Raw genomic sequence first — 22,089 nt, forward strand, 5'->3', positions numbered from 1 at the left:
AATTATAAGTTGAAAGCTGAGCCGAGGAAGACCATATTTGTCAGTTAGTTTGCGTCCTGCAAAAGAACGTGTATGTCGTGTATATTATTCTATGAAACACTTCCTGTCTTTGGGACTTCGTAGTTACTCAATAGAATCCGAGATGGCGTCTTAATCAACTAGCAATTATTGTTTATTTTAATAGTTACCTTAAAATATGTATAAATAATCAAGTTACTATTAAAAAGGTTACCTTTTCAAACGTTTATGAAATTCTTTATCATTATTGACATAATGAATAATAATTTTTGACTCCGTCACATCATTATAACAAGAACGTTGAGTGCATGATTTTAAATTTTATAATTTTATTGTATTATTGTTGCGAGCTATTTTTATTTTAGTATCGTTATTTTGAATATTTTTCAAATGCCTCAGTCGGACTACTGGCCGTTTAAAAATCAAACCGATCCTATCGAAACTAATCCGGAGCCATCTATATTGGTAAGTAATGACTGCAATACAGTTCGGTCCTACAATTATTTATATCAGATTTCTGAAGTCTAAACGAGGACAAGGGAGCATTCTTACTGTTGATACTAATCTAAAGATGTCACTATAAAGTATAATAATCAGCATGAACAAATACTGAAACAATTTTACACAGGTTTGAAAAACAGACCAAAATAGATTAGTACTACTTTGTAAAGTATGTACTGCCACGTATCCAATAGTTTTGTACAGTTAACTTGAGGTAAACAAATTATGTAATACAATTCGTTCTTTGCTAATTCCATTGGAAGGAATATAATCTGCAATTCATGTACATATGTTATTGTCCCTTTTATGAAAAGTCTTTTACACTACCTAAGACAAAGATCTAGATTGAGATCAGGTGTTTATATATCCGTGATATATTCCCTTCAAACATTTCATAAATTCCTCTCATAGCCTGGCATGGTAAGGAAAGAGGTTGACGATCATTTTGACATGGTAATAATACTTCGTGGTTACTATTATGTGGGTATGTGGTTTTCGTTCTTTGCTGCATATTATGTGACGCTTATCAATCACTGTTGTAACAGCACAGCACGTAAGCTTTCCTGTTATATAAAATACCGGTCTATTACATCATACGACCTCCCGAAGTAGGTACCATACATTTTGAGAAAAAATATTTCCTCTCTCTTTAACTACGTATTTGCTGCTTTTCGTTCAATTACGTCGTTTACGTAAAAACATTTAAGGTATTATTAACATTGAGATTGATATTAAACCTCTTAACTTTTGGTACACATTAATTGAGGAAATATAAAACAGAATCATAGAATTCATCGTTTTTAAATATCGCCAGTATTTTATGATTTGACACGGTTATCTTGATAGTGGCACATTTATGGCTTAATTTTAGCAAAAACAGATTGGTGCTATGGAAGGAGAAGTGAAGGAAATACAAATGGAGTTGGCAGCGCTCAGACGGGACCGCGTGAATTTACATAGCCGGAAACAATCCTTTATTTCTCCAGTTAGTTCATAGACGATTATTATTAGAGGCTAAAGTACCTACAGATTTACCGCCACCAGGTCACTCAAATGTTGATACTAAAAGTATGTAGTAGAAATAGTGAAAAAGCACGCTATTCTTATTTCCTGTCGAAGAATTTTCTCCATTAGCCAGTAGGCTAGCTGATTAATCTAATGACGTTCATAGAGCCATAGAGTTCTTTGGTTACAAAGCTTTGATATTTAGGTATTTGTTGCTTTGAGCCTATGGAAGGGGCGTGTGACTCATAGACCTTTATACAAATGGCCGATAATAATCAGTTACTGTTGTCAATAGAAGGGTTTATTGTATGATATTATATTAAGAAACGTAAACAAATTGCCGTTGTGTAACCCTTAGTCTCAATATTAGATTAAATGACCGTATTCAGAAATAAAAGACATTCAGTTTTGTAGTGTATACACATGAAACAAAAAAAAAAATCAAGTCCGCTTTTTCGATGATACACTACACAGAGTAGGCACGAGAAGTAGTACAGTGCTATGTATAACAGGGGCATCGACATTTTGAATAATTATTATCACACTAGCAGTGCTCCGCGGTTTCATCCCGCGTGCGTCCGTATTCCATAGGAACATCGGGATAAAAAATTGCCTATACGTTATTCCAGCTGTCCAGCTGTCTACGTACCAAATTTCATGCAATCGGTACAGCAGTTTTTGCGTGAAAGAGTAAAACACACACTTCCATCCTTACAAACTTTCGCATTTATAAAATTAGTAGGATAGGATTAATATAACAAAAATAGTTGCTAGATGTCAGCATAGTATGATTTAATTTATAACATTTTATACCCTTAGGAACCCGTTAAGCCAGATTCTACTTACGTAGATACGGTTAAGGACCGAGAGGATGTAGACTATACAAGAATACCACAGGTAATTATTATTACCCGTTTGTAAATTAAATTAATATTTTAAAGAACGCTTGTGCTTTTCTATGTTTGTTGCTAAAATTTTCACTCAAAACCAACTAGACTGGAGGGTATTCTGAAAAAGTACAATAATTTTTTTTTTCTAGTTAGTAGAAATGTATTAACGCATATTTGCAGATACTTGTAATTTATTCGCACGTAGGAATAATATCCTATGCCAATATACAGTAATATGCTATGACAACCCTATTTACTAAATTCAATAAAATTACAAGTAGAACACACGTTTGAATTCAATTCGATATTATATCTCCAGTAGGATCTAGGTACTCAATAAGAAAGTTTTTTAGGCAGAATGAAGTTACTACAGGAAATTATTAATGAAGTTGTTACGTATGCTTGCATGTATTTCATTAATTTTTAAGATATCAAAGCTTCGGGAAGAGTTAATCCGAGCCAAAAATGCGGCGGATGAAGAAAGGTTCGAAAGAGAAAAGTATGAAGGGAAATTGAAAGATTTAGAATCAAAACTGAACACTATATGCAATGTTTGCATTGTTGAGGTAAGTTGATATAACTACTTAAAGATTTAGCCAATTGTTTGAGCTTTTAGAGTTTCATTTGAAAGACACCTTTTTTGTATATTTTGGAACTAAAATACTGCACAAAAACCTATATAAGTAACGCTAAAAGCGATATAATGACTTGCCTAAACTATAAAACATTATGAGCCTATATTTGTTTCCACTTCAGGAACATAGGCTTCCTAGGTTCAGGCCATAATCCACCACGTTGGCGAGGATTGGCAGAAAAACTATAAAATAAACGTATAAAATTGACGTAGTTAACCTATTACAAATACGCGCTTTACATTATTTGAATAATTATAACAATAATTATAAAACAACGTATTAAAAAACATTAGGACACTCGAAAGAAAACAAATGAAGAAGTTACAACATTGAAAAACAAAATAAGAAACATGCAAGAAGAAGCCGATGAGATGAAAGTGACGATAACTGAGAAGAATGAGCAGTTACAAGATTATCGAATTAAGGTACATAATATATTATAGTCTATTTTAAGATGTACAAATTGGTATGCGGAAGACGGTTAAAGTATAATGTAATGTAATGTAATGTAAAGCTAAGCTTGCACTCGTTATTGACGCCAATATTTAATGTTTTTACTCATATAATTAAGATTATAAATAACGTTAGCTTATGTTTTATCTCGTCAGATTGTAAATTGTAAAAATATTAAATGTTCTAGTGACATAAGAGACTAAATGAGTAACCCAGTAACGTCTCACATAAGGAATTTTGATAGTTAGACTTACTAAAAAGAAATAAATTAAGTAACTGTGAAAGCCCATACAGCTTTAATTACAAAACCTTATGTATCAAATAAAAATATAGTGATATAGTATCGTTTCAACAATAATACCGGAAATTATTTAATCAACAAACTAGTTACACGGCAACAGATAAAACATAGATAAACGCGTGGTTAAAGTTTTAAGAATTTAAATGGAAGTAATTCAGGTATTTCCCATACAAGTAAACCAATTAATATTCATATCTATGAACTTTGTTCAAATTAGTCGCAATAAAAAAATAATTATAACGATCATTTATTGAACAAATTTATACGTCACATAAGACATGGACCCCCAGACTCGCAATATAGCTTTGCCTGTGTTTCAGAAGTAAAAATATAAACATAAAGTTCAAGTTGAAGTTCAAGTTTCTGAGATACAATAAAAGAATATAATTGCTGTTGCTACATACATGTGAAATTTAATTTCTACAATTTAATATCAAAATGTGTCAATAAACCATTTTCGCAATGTCTCTAAAAAAAGTGAACGTTGTCGACAATTATAAAAAAACTATGTTAATTAAAATACTTTTTTTAGAAAAAGATAAGCAAAAAAGAGAGATTTGGTAATCTGATCTTCTGTCTTTAAAAGATGTACCCACAAATCGGCCTACATTTGGCATTTTATCTTTTAATAAATAAAGTAAATGGAATTTAATGTTGTGAGTCGATTTTGATTTAAAATTTACGTCTTTGTTATTTTAAGAGCGCAACATTAAAATTTGAAGAAAGTATCTTAATATCAAAACGAAGTTAAAAAAGTTTACAATTAAGTAAATAAAAATGTATTGAATAAAATGTAATAGATACAAATATATGCTTAATCTACTTTTCAACTTGGTTATTTTCAAAACGTAGGTATCTCTTCCATTTTCTATCATCAACTTTATAAGAAGATTATTTTTGTTTAAAGCATAATATTTCTGATTATGCGTTAATTATAGACCTTAAGAATACCATTGAATTAATATATTGTCATCAGACCCTACAAGATTGTTTGTAGATTGAACCATATAAAATTGACACTACATAATAAAAAAGTAAAAAGATTCCTTACTTAAATTATTATTTTTTCTTTTGCCGCTGCTATTGAAAGATAAATCTGTGCATTTCATAATTATTTATCTATGATAAAGTTAAAATTGAAAAGGTGCATATACATGACGAATTAAATGTTTCTCACCGTCTGTCCAGTGACAACCGTGCAAATTGTATGTATAGACGTTCTTTGTTCATTCGGCCTTCCCATACTGAAATTGAAAGACACACCCACCAAAGATTTAACTATTTCAAAGTATCTTGATTGGCTTCGATTAGGTGATTTGTCAGTGAAAATATCAGCTAATATATGAACACGATACGGACATTGCCAGCATTAAAATGCAATTTTTTTTCATCATACATAATTGTTTTATTCAGTATCTTCAAGCGCAACAGCAAGTTGAGGAACTGAAAAGGCAACTAGATTTAATTGAATACGATAACAAACAAGTTTCCGATCAAATACAAATCGAAATACAAAAGATGAAGGTATGGTGCTGATTTTTTTCAGTATGTTGTATTTTTCACGTCATATGATACAGTTTGTTAAGATATCTATGTACATAAGATAAATAATATATTTTCATCAAAACCTGTGTTCTAACGTATGAATCTCGATTAAAGGAATCTGCACGTGAATACTAGTAATATAAAGTTGAAGAATTTGTTTGTTTGGACGTGCTATTTTTTTTTTGTCACAGTCGGCAATGGTGCTGGTGGGACGCCTGATGGTAAGCGCTACAACCGCCCATGAACATTTGGAGAGGCATAGGGTTCATTGCAGACCTTAGGCCTCTACAAAGGGATTGCCGACTTTAAACTGGGAAGGGATAAAGAAAGGATTGGCGAGAGGAATAAAGGACAGGATTGGGAAAGGTAAGGAAAAGGATATGGCTAATCTCAGACACTACTGGGGCTATTTCAGAAATTCTTTCACAGTTGGATATGTACAAGATCCCAGGTTGCAATGTTGCTAGTAAATACACCACAGGCGAAGCCGGCGCGGAACACTAGTATTCAATATGCATGCATTGTAATATGGATGAAATGAGAAATACCTGCAATATGTATAAGTGTGAGATGTTACAAGAAACTGTTTTATATGACGTCTTAGATTGTAATCTCGAAATTTAAGTGCGTAGTTTTTTTTCACATTGTTAAAGTTGAATTCCTATCAGGTGAATTATATCCAGCACGTTTTGTTGACATAGTAGAAACTATTATTCTATTATAGATGCAGTTCCAGGAGAAGTTGCAAGAGCTGGCACCATTACCGGATTTATTAAAGGGTGCCCAAATACAGCTGCAAGAAGCTAGGCAGTTGCAGAAGTTAGCTGAGGACAGCTCGCAGCAACTTTCGTCAGAGCTGCATAAAGTCAAAGAAAAGGTAACTATTGTATATTTATTTTAGACTCTTTTCTAGTCGATCCTGTTTTTGGGCTTATACTCGAGTGGTAAATGGAACCCGGCTAAAATTAGCCTATGTATTGATCCAGACTATTAAGGAATTTTAGTGTAGAGATACATCTCTACACTAAATTTCCTTCAGATCTCAACCGACGTTTTTGCTAGAAAGAGTAACAAACCTCCTACATACTTACAAACCACCTATATAATGTTAGAAGGATTTCTTATTTTAAAAATACGAGTATATTGTTTTTGTAGACGACGAAAGCCAATAATTATCAGTTTTCTTATCAACTATTGTTTTTGTTTCACATTCAAGTTTACTTTTAAAACATATATTTTAAAGAGGTCTAGCATATATAACGATATCTTAATAGTAAATTTCATGAAATTAAAAAAAAAAAATGCAAGCCATTTGCGGCATTCACCTGTGTCGGGTTTCATTTCATTCAGTAAATTAATTACTAGTTATATCTCGTTAAACACCAGGTACAACAGGTAAGTATATCAATAAGGTAAATGATCAATGACCCTGAATATAAATTTATGATAAAAAAAATATCAGGCGTATTATACGAAAAACCCCACTGCAAATAATAATCTCGTTCCAAACCTTCCCTTGAGTGACAGCACGTTTATCAGTGGGTTTTTGATAGTACAATAATTGCCGAGGTAATTTTGAAACTGACTGACTCGATGTATCCTCCTGACAGTTCATTCACGCCGTGCAGTTTCATTGTAAAAAAACATTGTATTTCCTTAGCCTAGGTACGATGAAAAATCGAAACTCGAATGATTTAAAAAAGCGTGTATTTATTTCTTCTATTAATAAATAAGATTAGTTACGATTTCTGCAATAATAACATTCATACAATACAATCATTTACGTCTTAAAATTTATCGTTATTATACATTTGTTTGAATCCCAAAGCGCCTACCGTCGCAATCTAAAATTTCATTTAGAAAAGCAACTATTAGCGTATAACGTTTCGAATGATATCAGTTATCCAATTTTAAAGTGTTCGACTTTCAGCTTGTTATAGCGGTGAATAATCTTAATGCTGAAAAAATCGAAAGGTCAAAGCTCATAGAAGAGAACAAAGAAATGAAAGCGGAGTTGGAGATAAAGAATCAGGACGTAGCTGTATTAAACAATAACGTGGATGATATGAAGTAAGTGATATAATAACATAACGTGATTACTATTGTTATATAACAATAATCTCATGCATACAATATACTAGCGTCGTGTAATGGTTTATTTGTATTTAATATTTGGTGTAACAAATGCGATGCCGTTTTCCTCATCTTTTGTAGATTTCGGGTCAGTACCCGCAGCGATTATAAATGAACGCACTCCCACTTGATATAAATGAAATATGTAAATTATTATCATATAATCAATTATCTTAAACTATAAAAATTATGTGCACTACTGTATATGTAATATAATCACATAGTACTATTCATATTTACAGTCGATTCAACCACGCTAAATGAGTATCGCAACTCTCTTTTTCTTGTATCATCAAATTAACCAAACTAAATTTATTACTATTATGTTCATTTATACATCTGATAAGCAATTTAAGATCTATAGCTATAATAAATTTTGTATAAACAAAGTAAAGTCTAATTTTTAGTTTTATAGTATTGAAATGCTTTATAAATGAGAAATTTTGAAAGAAGAGAAAAAAATTTCCTGCCTCGTGATCAAATTTTTTCTATTCTTACAAAATTTCTCAAAGTAAAATCTATTACCTTTATCGGAGCGCCTGTTCGACACAATGCAATGGGTATAGCGTAATAGGTTATGCTTAATATAAGTCAATATTCTTCTATTATATATTATACTTACCCATGTTCAAACGAGCCCCCCTAATAAGGGTCAGATTCAAAGCTTCCGGATATATTCTGTTCAGCCTTTCTCTATTTTAAAATGAGTAATTATTAAGGTGTATGAAAACTTACAACCAAGAGTGTCAAATAGGCTATCAGGCTAACGGTAAAGCTGCCCACACGACAATATATGTACATTTATATACCTTCCCAGGTGTAAAGTCCTCCGTCTGGAGGAGAAATTGGTACAGTTGGAAACCCGTTATAAAGAGAAGGCGTCGGAGTGCGCGGCCTTCATCAAAGACATGGACGAAATGCGGGTGGAAAGTTCCAGAACATTGTCGCGCAGCAAGGAGCGGGCGGAGTCGATGAGGCGATACATGCAGAGCCAGATATCGGAGCTGGAGCGGCAGCTGATACAGAGCCGCGCGCAGTGCAGGGCCTGCCAGAAGGAGAGGGACGATGTGAGTTGTTGGGAAAGAGAAAGAGAAAGAGAGAGATAGAATGCTTAAATTATTTGCTTATCTTAGTCTTAAATGTTAATAAAAATCGTAATGAAAACGAAAGGGCCATTGCTATATAAGTATATACGTAAGATAATATAAGTAAGAATAAGAGTAAGAGTGTATAGAAAAGAGCGATAATATCCTACTAGACTTGCCTGCGTCTTGTTCAGAAACTCACCGGCTTTGCCCGGTTTGTTTTTGTAAGTTAGTTTTACAAAGTTATTATCCAAAACCAAGCGGAGACAAATCTAATAAACAAGCAATCATTAACTAACACGATTTTCATTTATTTATAACAAGTATGGCAATTAATAATAGCAATAAAGGAAATGCATTTTTATTAAACGAGTGTGTTTGTGTGAGTCAGTGTGCGTGGGTGTTTTTATGTATGTGTGTTTATATGTGAATACGTATGATGTGTGATAAGCTTGTGAGGCAGTCTAGAATGCTAATCATTTAAAAGGAAATGCTCTGGCTTACGGGGAGAAGGTTAATATAAAATAAACGGCCTAAATAAATGTTTGCCCCGTTAAAACTTTAAAACTTTTTTTTAACTAAATTTTATGGCCTTTATAATAATTAGTTCATCTTCGGGCATGTATGACTTATTCTTTAATCGAAACATATACAATTCTTTATTTATCAATATCTATATATCGGCTCATATAGCTCAAATAATCCTACAAATGTTAAACGTGAAGTTTGTAAGTATCCATACATCTATCCCGGATGTTTGTTATCTGCCATCATTTAATATATGAGACAAAACTTGGTGGTCTAAGAAACAAACTCGACCACGGCAATTAGCAATAACTAATCAAATCAAATGTAACATGAAAAACAAATAAAAAGAAAATGGCAAACTTAAAAAAAATATATATTTTTATCACGATTCCGTATTGTCAATAAGCTACAAGCGCTGACCTCAAATTCTACTTGCTCTGATTTATACTTTTAGCATTTACATACATTTGCCGTGACTTAACTAATAAACGTTCAAGTTTAACAACACTCATAATTGCTGGATCTATTCTAACGGCGAAGAATTTTCACGTTAAAATATGCAGCTTTAATATACACAAATAAATGTATCAAATAATAGCCATGGAAAACATTAACATGCATAATATACATCTATATTGTCTACGTCTCTTTAATATAAAAAAAAAAATACGAAGCAAAACATACGATATCGAATATATGATGTGATATATGAGTGTACTAAAAGATAGCGTGTTTACCGTCACACAATATTTTAATTTAAAAATTACTTCGATATATACCCTAAATAATTATAAACAGACAGCAAACGTCGCACTTATTCTATTCGTTAGACAATATCATACTCCGGGAATGGACGTTTAAAACATTTCATATTCAAATTGAACCTACCAGTTACTAAAACTCCATTCATTTTATTGTAGTTTCACATCAGTATACCTATTTTTGATACAAAATAAAGCACAATTCTATGTACATAATATTACACAAATAAAAAAAAAAACCACAATGCCATTAAACATCTAAGCTGGCAGCTGGTCTAATAACATGGGTATTTTGTCTAGTCACATTTAAGGTATAGTGATACACAATTCGTGACATAAAATAATGGATTAAAACTAAAAATAAAATAACAACTACGTGTCTTATTCAAAGCTCAGATTCGATCGAGATTAATTTGAAATCCACCGTTTTATATGCTTGCTCATTAAAAAAATATGAACACTGCGCCTCGGGCCTTAATCATATGCTTTTATTATATGAGAATGCTTTTAAGTTTTGGATTAAACACATTAAAAATTGAATATTGAAAACTACATCCGGTTTATAATACAATGCCCCCAAAAAATAAAACTCAAAAAGTTTTTTATTAGGAACAAATATTTTCATTTTGCCGCGCTCTGAGTTATCATTGTTTTAAATGCCATTTAGAAAAATCTTGATAACAACAACAATTACGATATTGGGGCCTTCAAGAAAAGAGCGTATATGTCACTGAAAAGCCGGCAAAGCACCTGTAACACCCCTAGTGTTACAAGTGTTTATGGGCGGTGGTGATCATTTAAAATCAGGTGGCCCATCTGCTCCTTTGCTTGCTCTGCCATAAAACAAAAAAAAAAAAAACACAAAAAACATATCTAGAGAACATCTATTACAAATTAAGTGGTTAAATTACATACACTTATATGAAAAAGGGCCTTAATTAAACAGAAGCATCAATATACCTTCTTGTCACGATACGGTATAATTTATAAATTCGCATCGATTATGCCGATACTAAAATGTCACGGGAGAGATATAATCGCGTAGCATCTGACTAAGCTCCACATAGGAGTTTAGAGTCAATTCCCACAATAATTCACTAATAGCATTATCCGCTAATAGTTTGTAGCAGAAAATGTATGTGAGATGTCAATTAACTTGAATTACGTGATTTGATATCTCTTTCGCACATATTACTCCAGAAAATTATATGGAAGCTATAGCTATAGCTTTCCCCCTTCCTCCGCTACCTACGTTAACTTTTAAAGGACATTATAAATTGATATAATTTTCAGATCCGACAACGCATGAATCTGCAAATCAATAATCTGCAGGAGAATTTCGAAATGGCCGAGATTCGTTTGCGTACATTGCAAAGTCAAATAGCGTCTCTGAAAAACAGCTACGCAGTTATACTGGCTGATGACGACGACAATGGGGAATTCAATAAAATAGCAACGACATGCGACTGATTATGCTTTAAATGGTTATTTTATACAAGTTGCACGCCCCGGCTCCGCTCGGTTAGACTCTTTTTTGTAAGTTGTTTCAAAAATTTTTAAGTTCCCTTCGTAATTTAAAAGAAGACAAATCTAAGAGTTGTAAGTGATGTATAATTTTTTATTACTTGGTGTTACTTAGAAAGATATAGATAATGCATTTAGCTGATCAATAGAGTTACAAAAGAAATACGTCATCGTTTTGTAATTTGTAGTATCAATGTTGAAAATAAATCACCTATATTCGAGCGCAGTCCGGAGAGCCTAGTATAGAGGTTCGTGATAATTCCAAAACTATTGATAATTATCCAAGCATATTATTGGCGTATCGATTTCTAGCTCAGGAAGGAATTTATTTAGCTAAAATGCACTATTATACTTTTAAATATTTTAGAATTTTAATAAATTTTATTGTTATACACTGGTATTTTTTTATTTTATGAAAAATGAACGAAACGGCCGTATGGACCTCTTTGACATCTCAAGTGTGTACCCATTGACGAAAGAAATAAATCTAAATACGGAAAATATATAGCTGTTTTCGTATTTCCAGTAATCCCTAAGATTACTTTCATACGAATTTTGACCCAAAATTGTATATTTAAAAGAGCTGGTGTCGAATAAATGTATACAGTGATAATTTCTTTTAGATAAGTGTGAAAATACGTCGTGAATTAAACACTCGTAAACGGAATACGGTGTTTTGACAGATTACTGTTTGTTGGGTAACCTAGTTACGTTATGGAATGTTAATTATAAATTAAGTGGTAGTGTTATTTAATTAAAAACCCCTAAATTGTCACATTCACAGAGACCCATCTTTAAACTCAAACAAACTCAAACATTTACTCATTCAACTAGACTTCCAATAGAAGCACTTTTGAATCATCCTATTACATAGTTATAACATTTACCACCAGTTCAATTTCTACAGAGAAGAGCCGGCAAAAACTTTGTAGACTTGTAGTCTGCACTCTTGGGCCGATATTTATCATACATAGCTACCAACACTCTCGACTAATTAACCTCAAAATTTTCAAATGAAAAGAAATCAAAATCATAATTGTTTTATTATTTCAAAAGCCATAATACAATAGATAGACATACCTCACACACACTAACACACACGTCAAACTTTTAGCGTCCAACTTAGCTCGTCGTTCTTACGTTAGGGGTTAGAAACACGTCACTGCTATGATCATAATATTTTGAAAATTTTGCGGCTTTTGAAGTATTACCGCCTTCCTCTTCAATAGTTCTATCCCCCTGAGATCCCACTATATCACACTTACATCATAAATTTGTTTGTTTGGATGTTTGACCGTCAATCACACTGAATGTACTGAACGGATTTTGATGAAAATTGGTATACAGACAGGGTATGAGCTGACTTGGGTGAAAGGATACTTGTTATCCCGATTAAATGCTCCCATGGGAAAAAACAGGAATCGTGATATCCGGGCGGAGCCGGAGCCTCTAGTATTCGTTTGTTAGTGTGCCTTAGTTGCGTTTTTTTCTATATGAATAATTAATTATTATGTTAAATAAAGACCCGCAAAGCAAAATAATAAATTAGTGAACAAAGGTGAATGACAAAACAGGTGCTATATTTTTATATAGCACGTAAAAACAAAACTCAACCTTGACCGAGTTAATGTTTTACTATAATTTTTTGTCATTATATTGAATTGTATAAATTTAAAGTGTTGAAAAAAAAAACACCACAAAAACATCAACAAAAAAGGTGTTAGAAATACAAGTAGCTAAAGTCGAATATCTCATTTATTTTTGATTTATGGCAAATGATGACTGACGATCGGCCGATACATACATAAACGTCACACGCACGTTATGTCACAAGTTAATTATTTTCATATTAAGTCTCTACTGAATCTATTTAAGTTATAAAAAGTAGAAACTTTAATATTCAAGGTAATAAATGTAATGACTGACAGTTTTATATCAATTTTCGTTTCCTAGTTCCTGTTACTTAAAATTATTGGTATCTATATAGCTCTTTAAGCGTTACAATTTGGGTAGTTCTCTGCTATCAATATAATAATGTTACAGGAACTGGCTCTGTTATTTTCAATGTCAATGATTGCTATGCGGTATTGAATGGCTAAATCTATTGCACCTGCATACTTTGTTACGTATACGGGAAAATTGAAATTGCTAAAGTAAGTAATATAGCTTTGTCTGCGCCCTTGTTCGTTTGAGGCCGTACCTCTCATTCTGCGTTTAATGTCAATGCGAAGTTCGACCTTTTTTATACGTGATACATTTTTTTTCAGCATATCATTTGCTGCAATGTAACCCGTTTTTGATTAATTCACAACTATATCATTTAACACAATGCTCTTTGTCTGCGGTCGTAATGGTAACTTTTTGCGTTAGTTCTAGATGGTTCTAATTGCTATATGAGGAAGTACCTTGCTTCTAATAGTGTGGGTTTGTATGTTTTACGAATAAATGCTTCATAAGAAGCCGATTCAATGTCACTTTAATTAAGTCATAGCTTATCTTAGAGGGCAATTAAAGTATTTATGTTGATCCGATTGAAGCGAGGAGATCCCCAAGGGGCGGAAAATCGTATTACAGGTACCGGACTGTTCGAGAATGATTGCCAATAGTCCCTATTTTTAAATTGCTTTCAAAGAATTTGCTCATCTTTTGTCTTTTATTCTCATTCATTCGAGATATAAATAGTGATCTTGCATTAAAAAGTAGATGTACGTAATTAGTGTTACTATATAATTATGTTCTTAATACTTGTTACGATGTATAAGGTCGTCGGTGATTAATAATAATAGAACTGAAACATTACTCAATAGTTAATGAACAAAGATGTGGATATAAAAGCGTTTTTAAGACAAGAAAAGGTTTCATGAATATTATGGTTTGAATTTAATACGCTTGTCTTTTGTCTTGTCGTAATATAGACAATATTATGCAACAATAATTAATATACAATATTATCTCTCGTAAGCACCTGGGTTATTAAAATCACTAAAAGTCGATATTACGAGACAAATAGTAACCCTTACTTATCTTTTCAATAGTCCTGTATATCGACAATCGATGGTAATTAAGCCTACAATTACTCAGACCCAGCTGTTATGTACATTTTCGTCCTTAGGCACTTAGTTATTATTATAAACTTTGTTATTATTCACGGGGTTTAGTGCTACGTTATATCACCTAAAATTATATTCTTACTTTGGGAAATAAAACGACTGAATCCACTCAAACACATATATTAACTGTTTGATTTTTTACACTTTTTTGGTGCTCCATTTTTATTGGTTTGTGTTTTCATTAAATTATAAATTAATACTAGTAGATTAGTTAAGGTCTCGCAAAACAGACGCGATCTCCTTAAATGGGCAATCAGGAGGATCGCGAGATTTCCGAGGCCCGGGCAATAAGCTTGGCATAATAAATAATAAGGTACAAAAGGAATTCAACGAAGTACCATCCAATGGTTATCACTCTCTCACACACGCTCCACACGTTAACAGTCTTACATCTATAATATCACTAGCTATACAGGACGGCAATGCCGTGTGCGATAATCCGGTCGTATTTTGGGTGCGTTCATTCGAAATGTGTGCCTTTCAGTTTCTTCACAGCGTTGGTAAGATGTAGCATCTCCGTGTTCAGTTGCCAGATGAGAGTCTCCAGTTTGTCAACGGAGTCGAGGACCTCCACGCGCTCCGTGTGTGGGTTGAAGCGGACCTCGAATGGTCGTGACATAGTTGACACCCAGCGTCTATAGGAAATTATAATTCATTAACAATTAGCTAATATAACTCTGCATCCAATTCAGCTTACGTTTGGAAGTTAACTAGCAACCAAAATAATAAAGTTGTTTTATGCAATGTCATTCACAATGGTTCATAAGTCGCCTCAAATTGTGGAAATTTTAGTTTATTGTAAAAGACTTAAAAATATTTAATTACCTGAATTTATCTTTGGCGTCTTCGAAACTTTCAGCAACATAGTAGATTGGCTGGTATTCTTGGTCTTGATAGGGCTGTATGGATGTGGATGCGGGTTCAAATGGCCTCAATTCAGGTTTGTCGCTCAATGCGTGAAGCAATTCCCCAATCGAAGACAAGAGAGCCGCACCGTAAGCCTTCAGTTGTTGATTTTCTTTGCAAAGACCGAATTCAACAGTGAACCAATATACCTAGAACAAGGAGATTTCATTCACATACCATTTCTCTCCACCTAATTTTAACACAAAAAATTGTTATGTCGTACATTCATTTACAAATTTAAAAATATCTCGCATAGCTTGGGCCCATATGAATAGTCGCAAACGCTTTCAATATTATTGCTAATTTATTAACTTACAGTCGATAGTTTTTCGATTTCCGCGTCCGAAGCGCCAAGAGAAGCTAATCCGATTTCTTGTGAAAATTGAGCAAAGCTAGGGTCGGCCAATAGTGGGATGTGTCCGAGTAATTCATGAATGCAGTCACTGTAAACAAACACACGTGTAAAATATCTGAAGGTCAAGGTGTATCCTGTAACCAAGACCAATAATTGAATTGTATCGCTATCATGGAACTATATTAATGCACTTTATGTGCCAGTTGAAAGCTGCAGTTGACTTTGAACTTCGTCACCCTGCCTCGAATCAAGTTAAGATAATTAGAGGCGAGGCTTTTAACGCTGTTACAATTCCATCACGACCTTATATCGGCTTTCAAAGGGTCTGACAAAGCTTTTAAAGCCAGGTTATTGGAATGGAACAGATATTATATTGCAAAAATGTTGCGAACCCATATTTTATATTTTATGCGCGTGTTACTTTTAACAAAAATTAAATTTTTAGTTTTATAGCACTTTTCTATTCTTTCAATTTCCCATTAACAATATAGATTTGTTAATATTTTGTGTACCTTCATTAAATTATCTTTACGTTTTTATAAAAAAAACATACTTAAAACTACATTGAAATTGATACTTACGGTTCAGGCGTGTGGAAGGGTGAGTTAGCGTGGCGTACGTATTGAGTAGATTGGAAGACACGGAAAGCGAGAGAAGCCAAGAAGTCCCGAGCAGTAAGTAGACCAGCTGCAGGGCGCAACGTGAATCCGGTGTGCTTGCGCAGGAAGTTGCTCACATCCTCTAACTGAGGGATGCGATGGGGCACAAAGATATCAGCTTCTTGCAATTTATTGAATGCAGCCTTGTATTCCCTGCAGGCGTGTTTCGGCATAAGGTCCAAAACTGTGTTGAATACTCGCTGCCAAGTGGCATTCTCCGATTCAGTGTAAGAGATGAATGGGATTGGGTCTCCGTATTTGTACGCAAAAGCGATTTCAGCGATTTGCTTTCTGCGCTCTCTGTATTCCTTATCAGCGAATCCAGGGTGATTCATGTCAAGTTCCGGCTCAAATTTGGTCATCAAGTGGTTGCAGTTGTCTAAGTCAACGGCGTGACGCGGGAACCAAGGTGTTTTGTTGGAGAGATTGTTTTCCGAAAGAAGGTTGACGCCAGTGAAAGAAGTTGATTGGCGAAGAGCCCTGATGAGTTGAAGCAAGTTGACGCGGGACATGCTCACGTTTACGAGAGCGTCAAATTGGATGCCAGAGACCTGCGAGGGTCTAGTTTCAAGATGTTCGACACTTCCCTTGTAGTTGTCAATTGTCTTCAAGATACGAGCAAGGGAGCCCATTCCATCCCGCATACGTAACAAGAGAGCAGCCTTTTGTATAGCTTGTTCGGCTTCAGGACTTTCACTTGCAGCGTTTTGAAGGATTACCTCTTCTTCGGTGAGAGTATAATCTGGAAGGAAATTTGAGTTAAATATATACTAACTAAACAAACTTATTTATGTTAAATAAGAAAAAGAAATAAGAAAGTGAATGGGCTCATATAAATTTTACAAGTTAGTGGATTATCAGTACTGACCTTCATCTTTCTTTCCTCCATCGTCACCGATATCAGCATCTGCTATAAACCGAAAATGAAAACAAAAAATAAATAAATAAACGAACAGAAAAGAAGAAAAAATTGTGAAATTAAATTGAAAATAAAAATAGCAAATCATTGTAACAAAAAAATTACCAAGTTGTCCATTCTTAGTTTCATCTTGATGAGTACCGTCTTCAACGGTTGGGGTGTTATCACCGTTGCCTAGATGAGCGGCGTCTTGGATATAGTCAGATTCCAAGCCAGAGTCTAATTAGTAAAAAATAAAAAATAAAAATTGAAAATAAAGAAATAAAAAAAAATATCAAATTTTGAAAAAAAAGTAAAAAAGAAAATGAGAAATTAAAACAACTAAATCTCTCACCATTAGCGCGGGCGCGAGCCTCTTCTAATACACTTTGTTTGGTCTGTTTTACAACAAGTGTTTCAAATCGTGCATCGTCCACAAGCGATCGACGGCGGGATGGGTAGCCGTTCTGTACAAAAGAAAAATAAATATATTAATATTATATCAAAAACAAAATAAACATTACTTATAAGAAAACTATAAAAATATCCAACCACAAAAGAAATATAAATCTCCCCGAGACTACAATGGAGCTAAAAATAGGTTGATGTCTAAATCCTTATAAATATAAAGTGGTCGCATGGCATTATATTTCATGTGCGAGTAGGAATTGCTTTTACGAAGTTCCTAAGCTTATTTCCTTCGTGGTCGGACGTTAAAGTGCTGCCATTACAATCCGGATGCGAGTCAAGGCAAGATGGAGTTGTACAAAGGATCAGAACTTTCTGGACCACTGCATTTGAATGGCCAATTATTGTTGAAAAGCTACAGTAAGCCTTTCCTACAAATGGCGCAATGAATAATTAACTGTGACATATCTATCTACCTGTACAAAGTTTACTAAAGACTTTACTCATCATATCATGTTGCAACAATGTATTTAATCACTTGATTTTTATCGCCATTGTTATTTAATAAATCAATAGAAAAACAGCCAATTATTTTACAGTAATTAATTTTTACGTGAAGATTATAGACTGTGTACATTTTTATTAAATTGCATTTGGTTTATGTTTTATGTATTATAATATAGAAAATATATTTCGTTCAAGTAATGTGATACAATATATGTAAATAAAAGTATTATTTGCGTGGGTTTAAAATTCAAATTGGCCTATTACACAAAAAGAAGATGCGAGCCTTAAAAACTGAAGGACTGTCTTAGGAAAAAGTTCCGTTACAATCGCTATCTATCTCATTTTCCTTAAACAGCAGTATCATCAATGTCGGCGTAATAATTTCGCAGTAACCTCGGCTGTTTGAATTTAACGTTTTCCTCTGAGCTAAGCTTGAGAAGAGCTATTAGGTAATAACATCTCAGTGTCACATTCTTTGAGTTTTTCCTGAACGCGTTGCGAGGTAATTACAACATTCCGATATCGTATGTAAATGTATGCGTTTGTAGAATTCATTCATTATTGAAATGCTTGAGTGTTAAAATATACAATATGTCGAAGACATTATGCATTTGTAACGATGCACACGGAGATGTCAGGTGACACTGAGCGTGAGATATACGTTTTCCAGTAGAGTGGCGACGATTATGTGTGTCAAGGGTTACTAATCATACGTCGTCGTTACCTAGCCCCTGAAACTGCGTGAAGGCGAAGCCCTTACGTATTATGTCGGGAGAACTAGCAGAAAAAGAACATGGATATTTTTGGAGCGGCTCCGAACATGCATCCCGCTGCGAAAGCAAAATGCGGAGATTATTTCAAAATAATTGCGGGGATTATTTAAATGCGTGTTTATTTATTGCTTGGTAGAATTTGTTGCTATCACAATTAAAATAAACAAATTGCCGATTGCAATAACGGTAAGACATACAGCGATGGCCTTAGTTTGATTATAAGAAAATCTAGGTTACGTTGTCTGTCATTAATGTTTTTACAATTTATCGTCTGTCCAAGTCATAACTAAACGGAGTCTCCCTTGATCAGGATCACCTTGAGTTTGTATATGGTTGCAATTCTATGCACGAATTAATCTAGTGTGAACCTGACCTCTAAGGTAACAAAATACCTGACGCGAATTAATGTGGCGATAAATGCTTTGGTGACATAACGAGAATCTCATCATCCAGTAGTAATAAGCCTATTATATTTGTATCGTTAGCATACATTACGATATCGAACAGATCTTTAAACCATTACATGTTTTTGAATTAAAAATTCATATAAACATAGTGTTCATTGCGGAAACGGCGTGTGTCGCGCTCAAGTTAAAGGTCCGCCTAACTGGAGCGGTTTGCTTGAAAATCCGGTTGATATAGCCTTGGTATCCCCGACCACTTCACCATTCCAATTGGATAGTAATTAAGTACGAGTATGACCGACCTGCCACCCTGCAGGCTAATGTCGACCGCCCGAATATCGCTTTATGTTCCGAAATTCAATTTCCCAATTTTTTACGTCGATTCCGTTTTAATTAACAGATTTGGAACTGCACTTATTACCCGTCAATGTAACGTAAGTTTTTATATACTTTGACCGCCACGAACAACCTCGTTTGGTCAAGGGCGCTTTATAACCTCGAATTAGTTTTAAACATGGAATTTAAAGTTTCAAGCGAGTAAGTAAATATTAAGATGGCGCATAGAACTCGTGATTTTTACGATTGCAAATACTACTTTGTCGATTCGTTAAATATTATTTTCGCGGTCGTGTCATTCAATTGATTTTTAACGGTTTTTATTGTCTTTAACAGAGTGGGTGAGCGTCGTTCCAGCTCGCATACCGACCTTCGATGGTCAAGGAAATACAATCATTCAGGTACCAATTATAAAACGTACGTTAATGATTACATGTTAGTTACACACCTATGTTTCGCACAGCACACGCAAATAGTTGCCATTTTTATTCGCATCGCTAACATATTGTATACTATCGTCGAGAAGCCAATTCTTTATCATGAGGAAACTTTTTCGATCAGTTTACAGTCTTATGGACTTTACAGTTCGGGAAAAATTATTAACTGGGGTTTTTTGGGTTCAAAACCGTCAAAATTATTTCGCATGACATTTCGCATTAGCGGTACAAAGGTTAGTGAAGGATATTATGTAAATTTTTTAATCATAATTACAATCATCGAGATGCGTTAACCGATTACTGGTACTGAATGTCTTGAATATCAACAATAGAAATTATACAATAATGACACTAATAATTGTAAGCGGAATTTTTTATCTGTAAACAAACGTAGACACGTAATCTTCTTATTCGGTATAATTTCAAAAACATCGATTAGAATAGTTTATTTACGGAACTCTGGAACTTTACGCTGATTGTAAGATTTCATCGTGTGAAAGTTAATTACGTTATATTAAAATTTGCGCGACGCCTTTATAGTTTACATCTGAGTATGTAATTATTCGGTGTTACGCAGACGACAATTGGGTGCTCTGTAAGAGAGCTTAATAGGTGAATTTCACACGATTTCTTCTATTATGACGCGGACGTCCAATGTTTTTGATATAACTGATTATAAGAATGGTGCATCTGTACAATTCCGTTCGGGTAGGTTAACTTAACGAAGCCTATTGTTACATAGTTTTTACAAGGTCGATGATTTGACATGTAACAAAGTAGGTAACTGTTATTAAAGATGTTTAGCATAATGTGCATGGCACGAATTTAATTTATGCAGTCTCTTTGTCGGACGTTGCCCTCTTTTTAACTAACAAATTAATAAGTGGATTGCACAATAGTTTTTTACATATATTTCGGGCTCGAACTTGACCTCTATTTTTGATTAGTTACGCACTTAATTCGTTATAATTGTACTAGTAAAATTGGCATCACTTGAAGTAAAAGGCTTCTGTTACATTGTTAAAATCATTTTTTTTTATAAAAACATACTATAATTTCAGAACCAATTTAAGAACAAGTTCGGAAACGGAACATGCTCTACGGTTAGAAGTTTTTATTAATTCATAATACTGCTTCGACAGCTTAAATACTGAACGAATGTGAAACTTTAAATAATTGATAATGAGTTCTGGAGCACAATAAGATGATACAAAGTATCCTTCAAGCCGCGTTCGGAACTACATAATCTGACTGAAAAACTTAACAAAACTTTTCACGATCGAGCGCGGCTCCAAGGAAACTTTGCTGGAAGCGACAAGGCTTAGGCTGATAGGCATCCTCACCTCGATGCTGTAGGACTTCTTGATGGCGAACATCTCACGGTTCTTCTGGGCAGCTGCGACGGCCATGGTGCACAACACTTGGGACTGGGGGCCTGAACGAGGGTTCACTGCGCGTTTAGCTAGCGTACGTCTGCGAGAGCCTTCTGTCTCGACCACTGGCGGATGCCTGTCTGTCTACGACTGGAGCTGTCGTATTACAATAGCTAACTAAACTTTGGATTGCAAACAGACCAATGCATGATGACCGTTCGCAAGAACAGTTTAAATAGTGTTAGGCGCGCGCCTCCCCACCCCGGCGCCTTTCGTCGCGCATGCGTCACAGCCCGCGTCCCGCGCGCTCGGCTCCTGCTACTCCTGATGCACTGAAGCCTTCACTCCCTGGCCACCCCACTTCACTTTAGACCCTTCATCCATCATACTCCATATGAGGTCGAATCAAATCCGTAATTGCTATTGCGATTCAATTTTCGTAAGATATTTTTTCATTGTCGCAAATGATTTTCTTTGTTTTTAAATTTGGTATTGTTAAATAAAATATAACAATGGTTTTTATGATATGTGGATATTTGTAGAG

The 22,089-nt window shown here is 34.2% G+C and overlaps 2 protein-coding genes across 3 annotated transcripts; one reads left to right on the forward strand and one right to left on the reverse strand.

Annotated features, from left to right (window-relative positions):
- The first annotated feature begins 408 nt into the window (after positions 1 to 408).
- Positions 409 to 11,325, forward strand: LOC119835812 (outer dense fiber protein 2-like). Its single transcript, XM_038360824.1, has 10 exons — positions 409 to 483; positions 1,391 to 1,504; positions 2,344 to 2,421; positions 2,852 to 2,980; positions 3,343 to 3,474; positions 5,217 to 5,327; positions 6,073 to 6,225; positions 7,279 to 7,418; positions 8,299 to 8,548; positions 11,149 to 11,325. The coding sequence occupies exons 1-10, from the start codon at positions 409 to 411 to the stop codon at positions 11,323 to 11,325; spliced, it is 1,359 nt and encodes a 452-aa protein (XP_038216752.1).
- A 3,268-nt stretch (positions 11,326 to 14,593) lies between these two features.
- On the reverse strand, positions 14,594 to 21,774 carry LOC119835458 (tyrosine 3-monooxygenase). Of its 2 annotated transcripts, none has more exons than XM_038360284.1 (8): positions 21,516 to 21,774; positions 17,663 to 17,774; positions 17,434 to 17,547; positions 17,278 to 17,316; positions 16,332 to 17,151; positions 15,712 to 15,838; positions 15,315 to 15,544; positions 14,594 to 15,124 (listed from the first exon to the last, which is right to left on the reverse strand). In XM_038360284.1, exons 1-8 carry the CDS (start codon positions 21,579 to 21,581, stop codon positions 14,950 to 14,952), a joined length of 1,683 nt encoding a protein of 560 aa, XP_038216212.1. In that variant the 5' UTR covers positions 21,582 to 21,774; the 3' UTR covers positions 14,594 to 14,949. The 2 variants fall into 2 exon arrangements, with proteins under 2 accessions (XP_038216212.1, XP_038216211.1); XM_038360283.1 differs by having other exon boundaries at positions 17,278 to 17,319.
- Between the last annotated feature and the right edge of the window lie 315 nt (positions 21,775 to 22,089).

This window comes from Zerene cesonia, chromosome Z (assembly GCF_012273895.1).
Source record: "Zerene cesonia ecotype Mississippi chromosome Z, Zerene_cesonia_1.1, whole genome shotgun sequence".
Lineage (NCBI taxonomy): Eukaryota > Metazoa > Arthropoda > Insecta > Lepidoptera > Pieridae > Zerene > Zerene cesonia.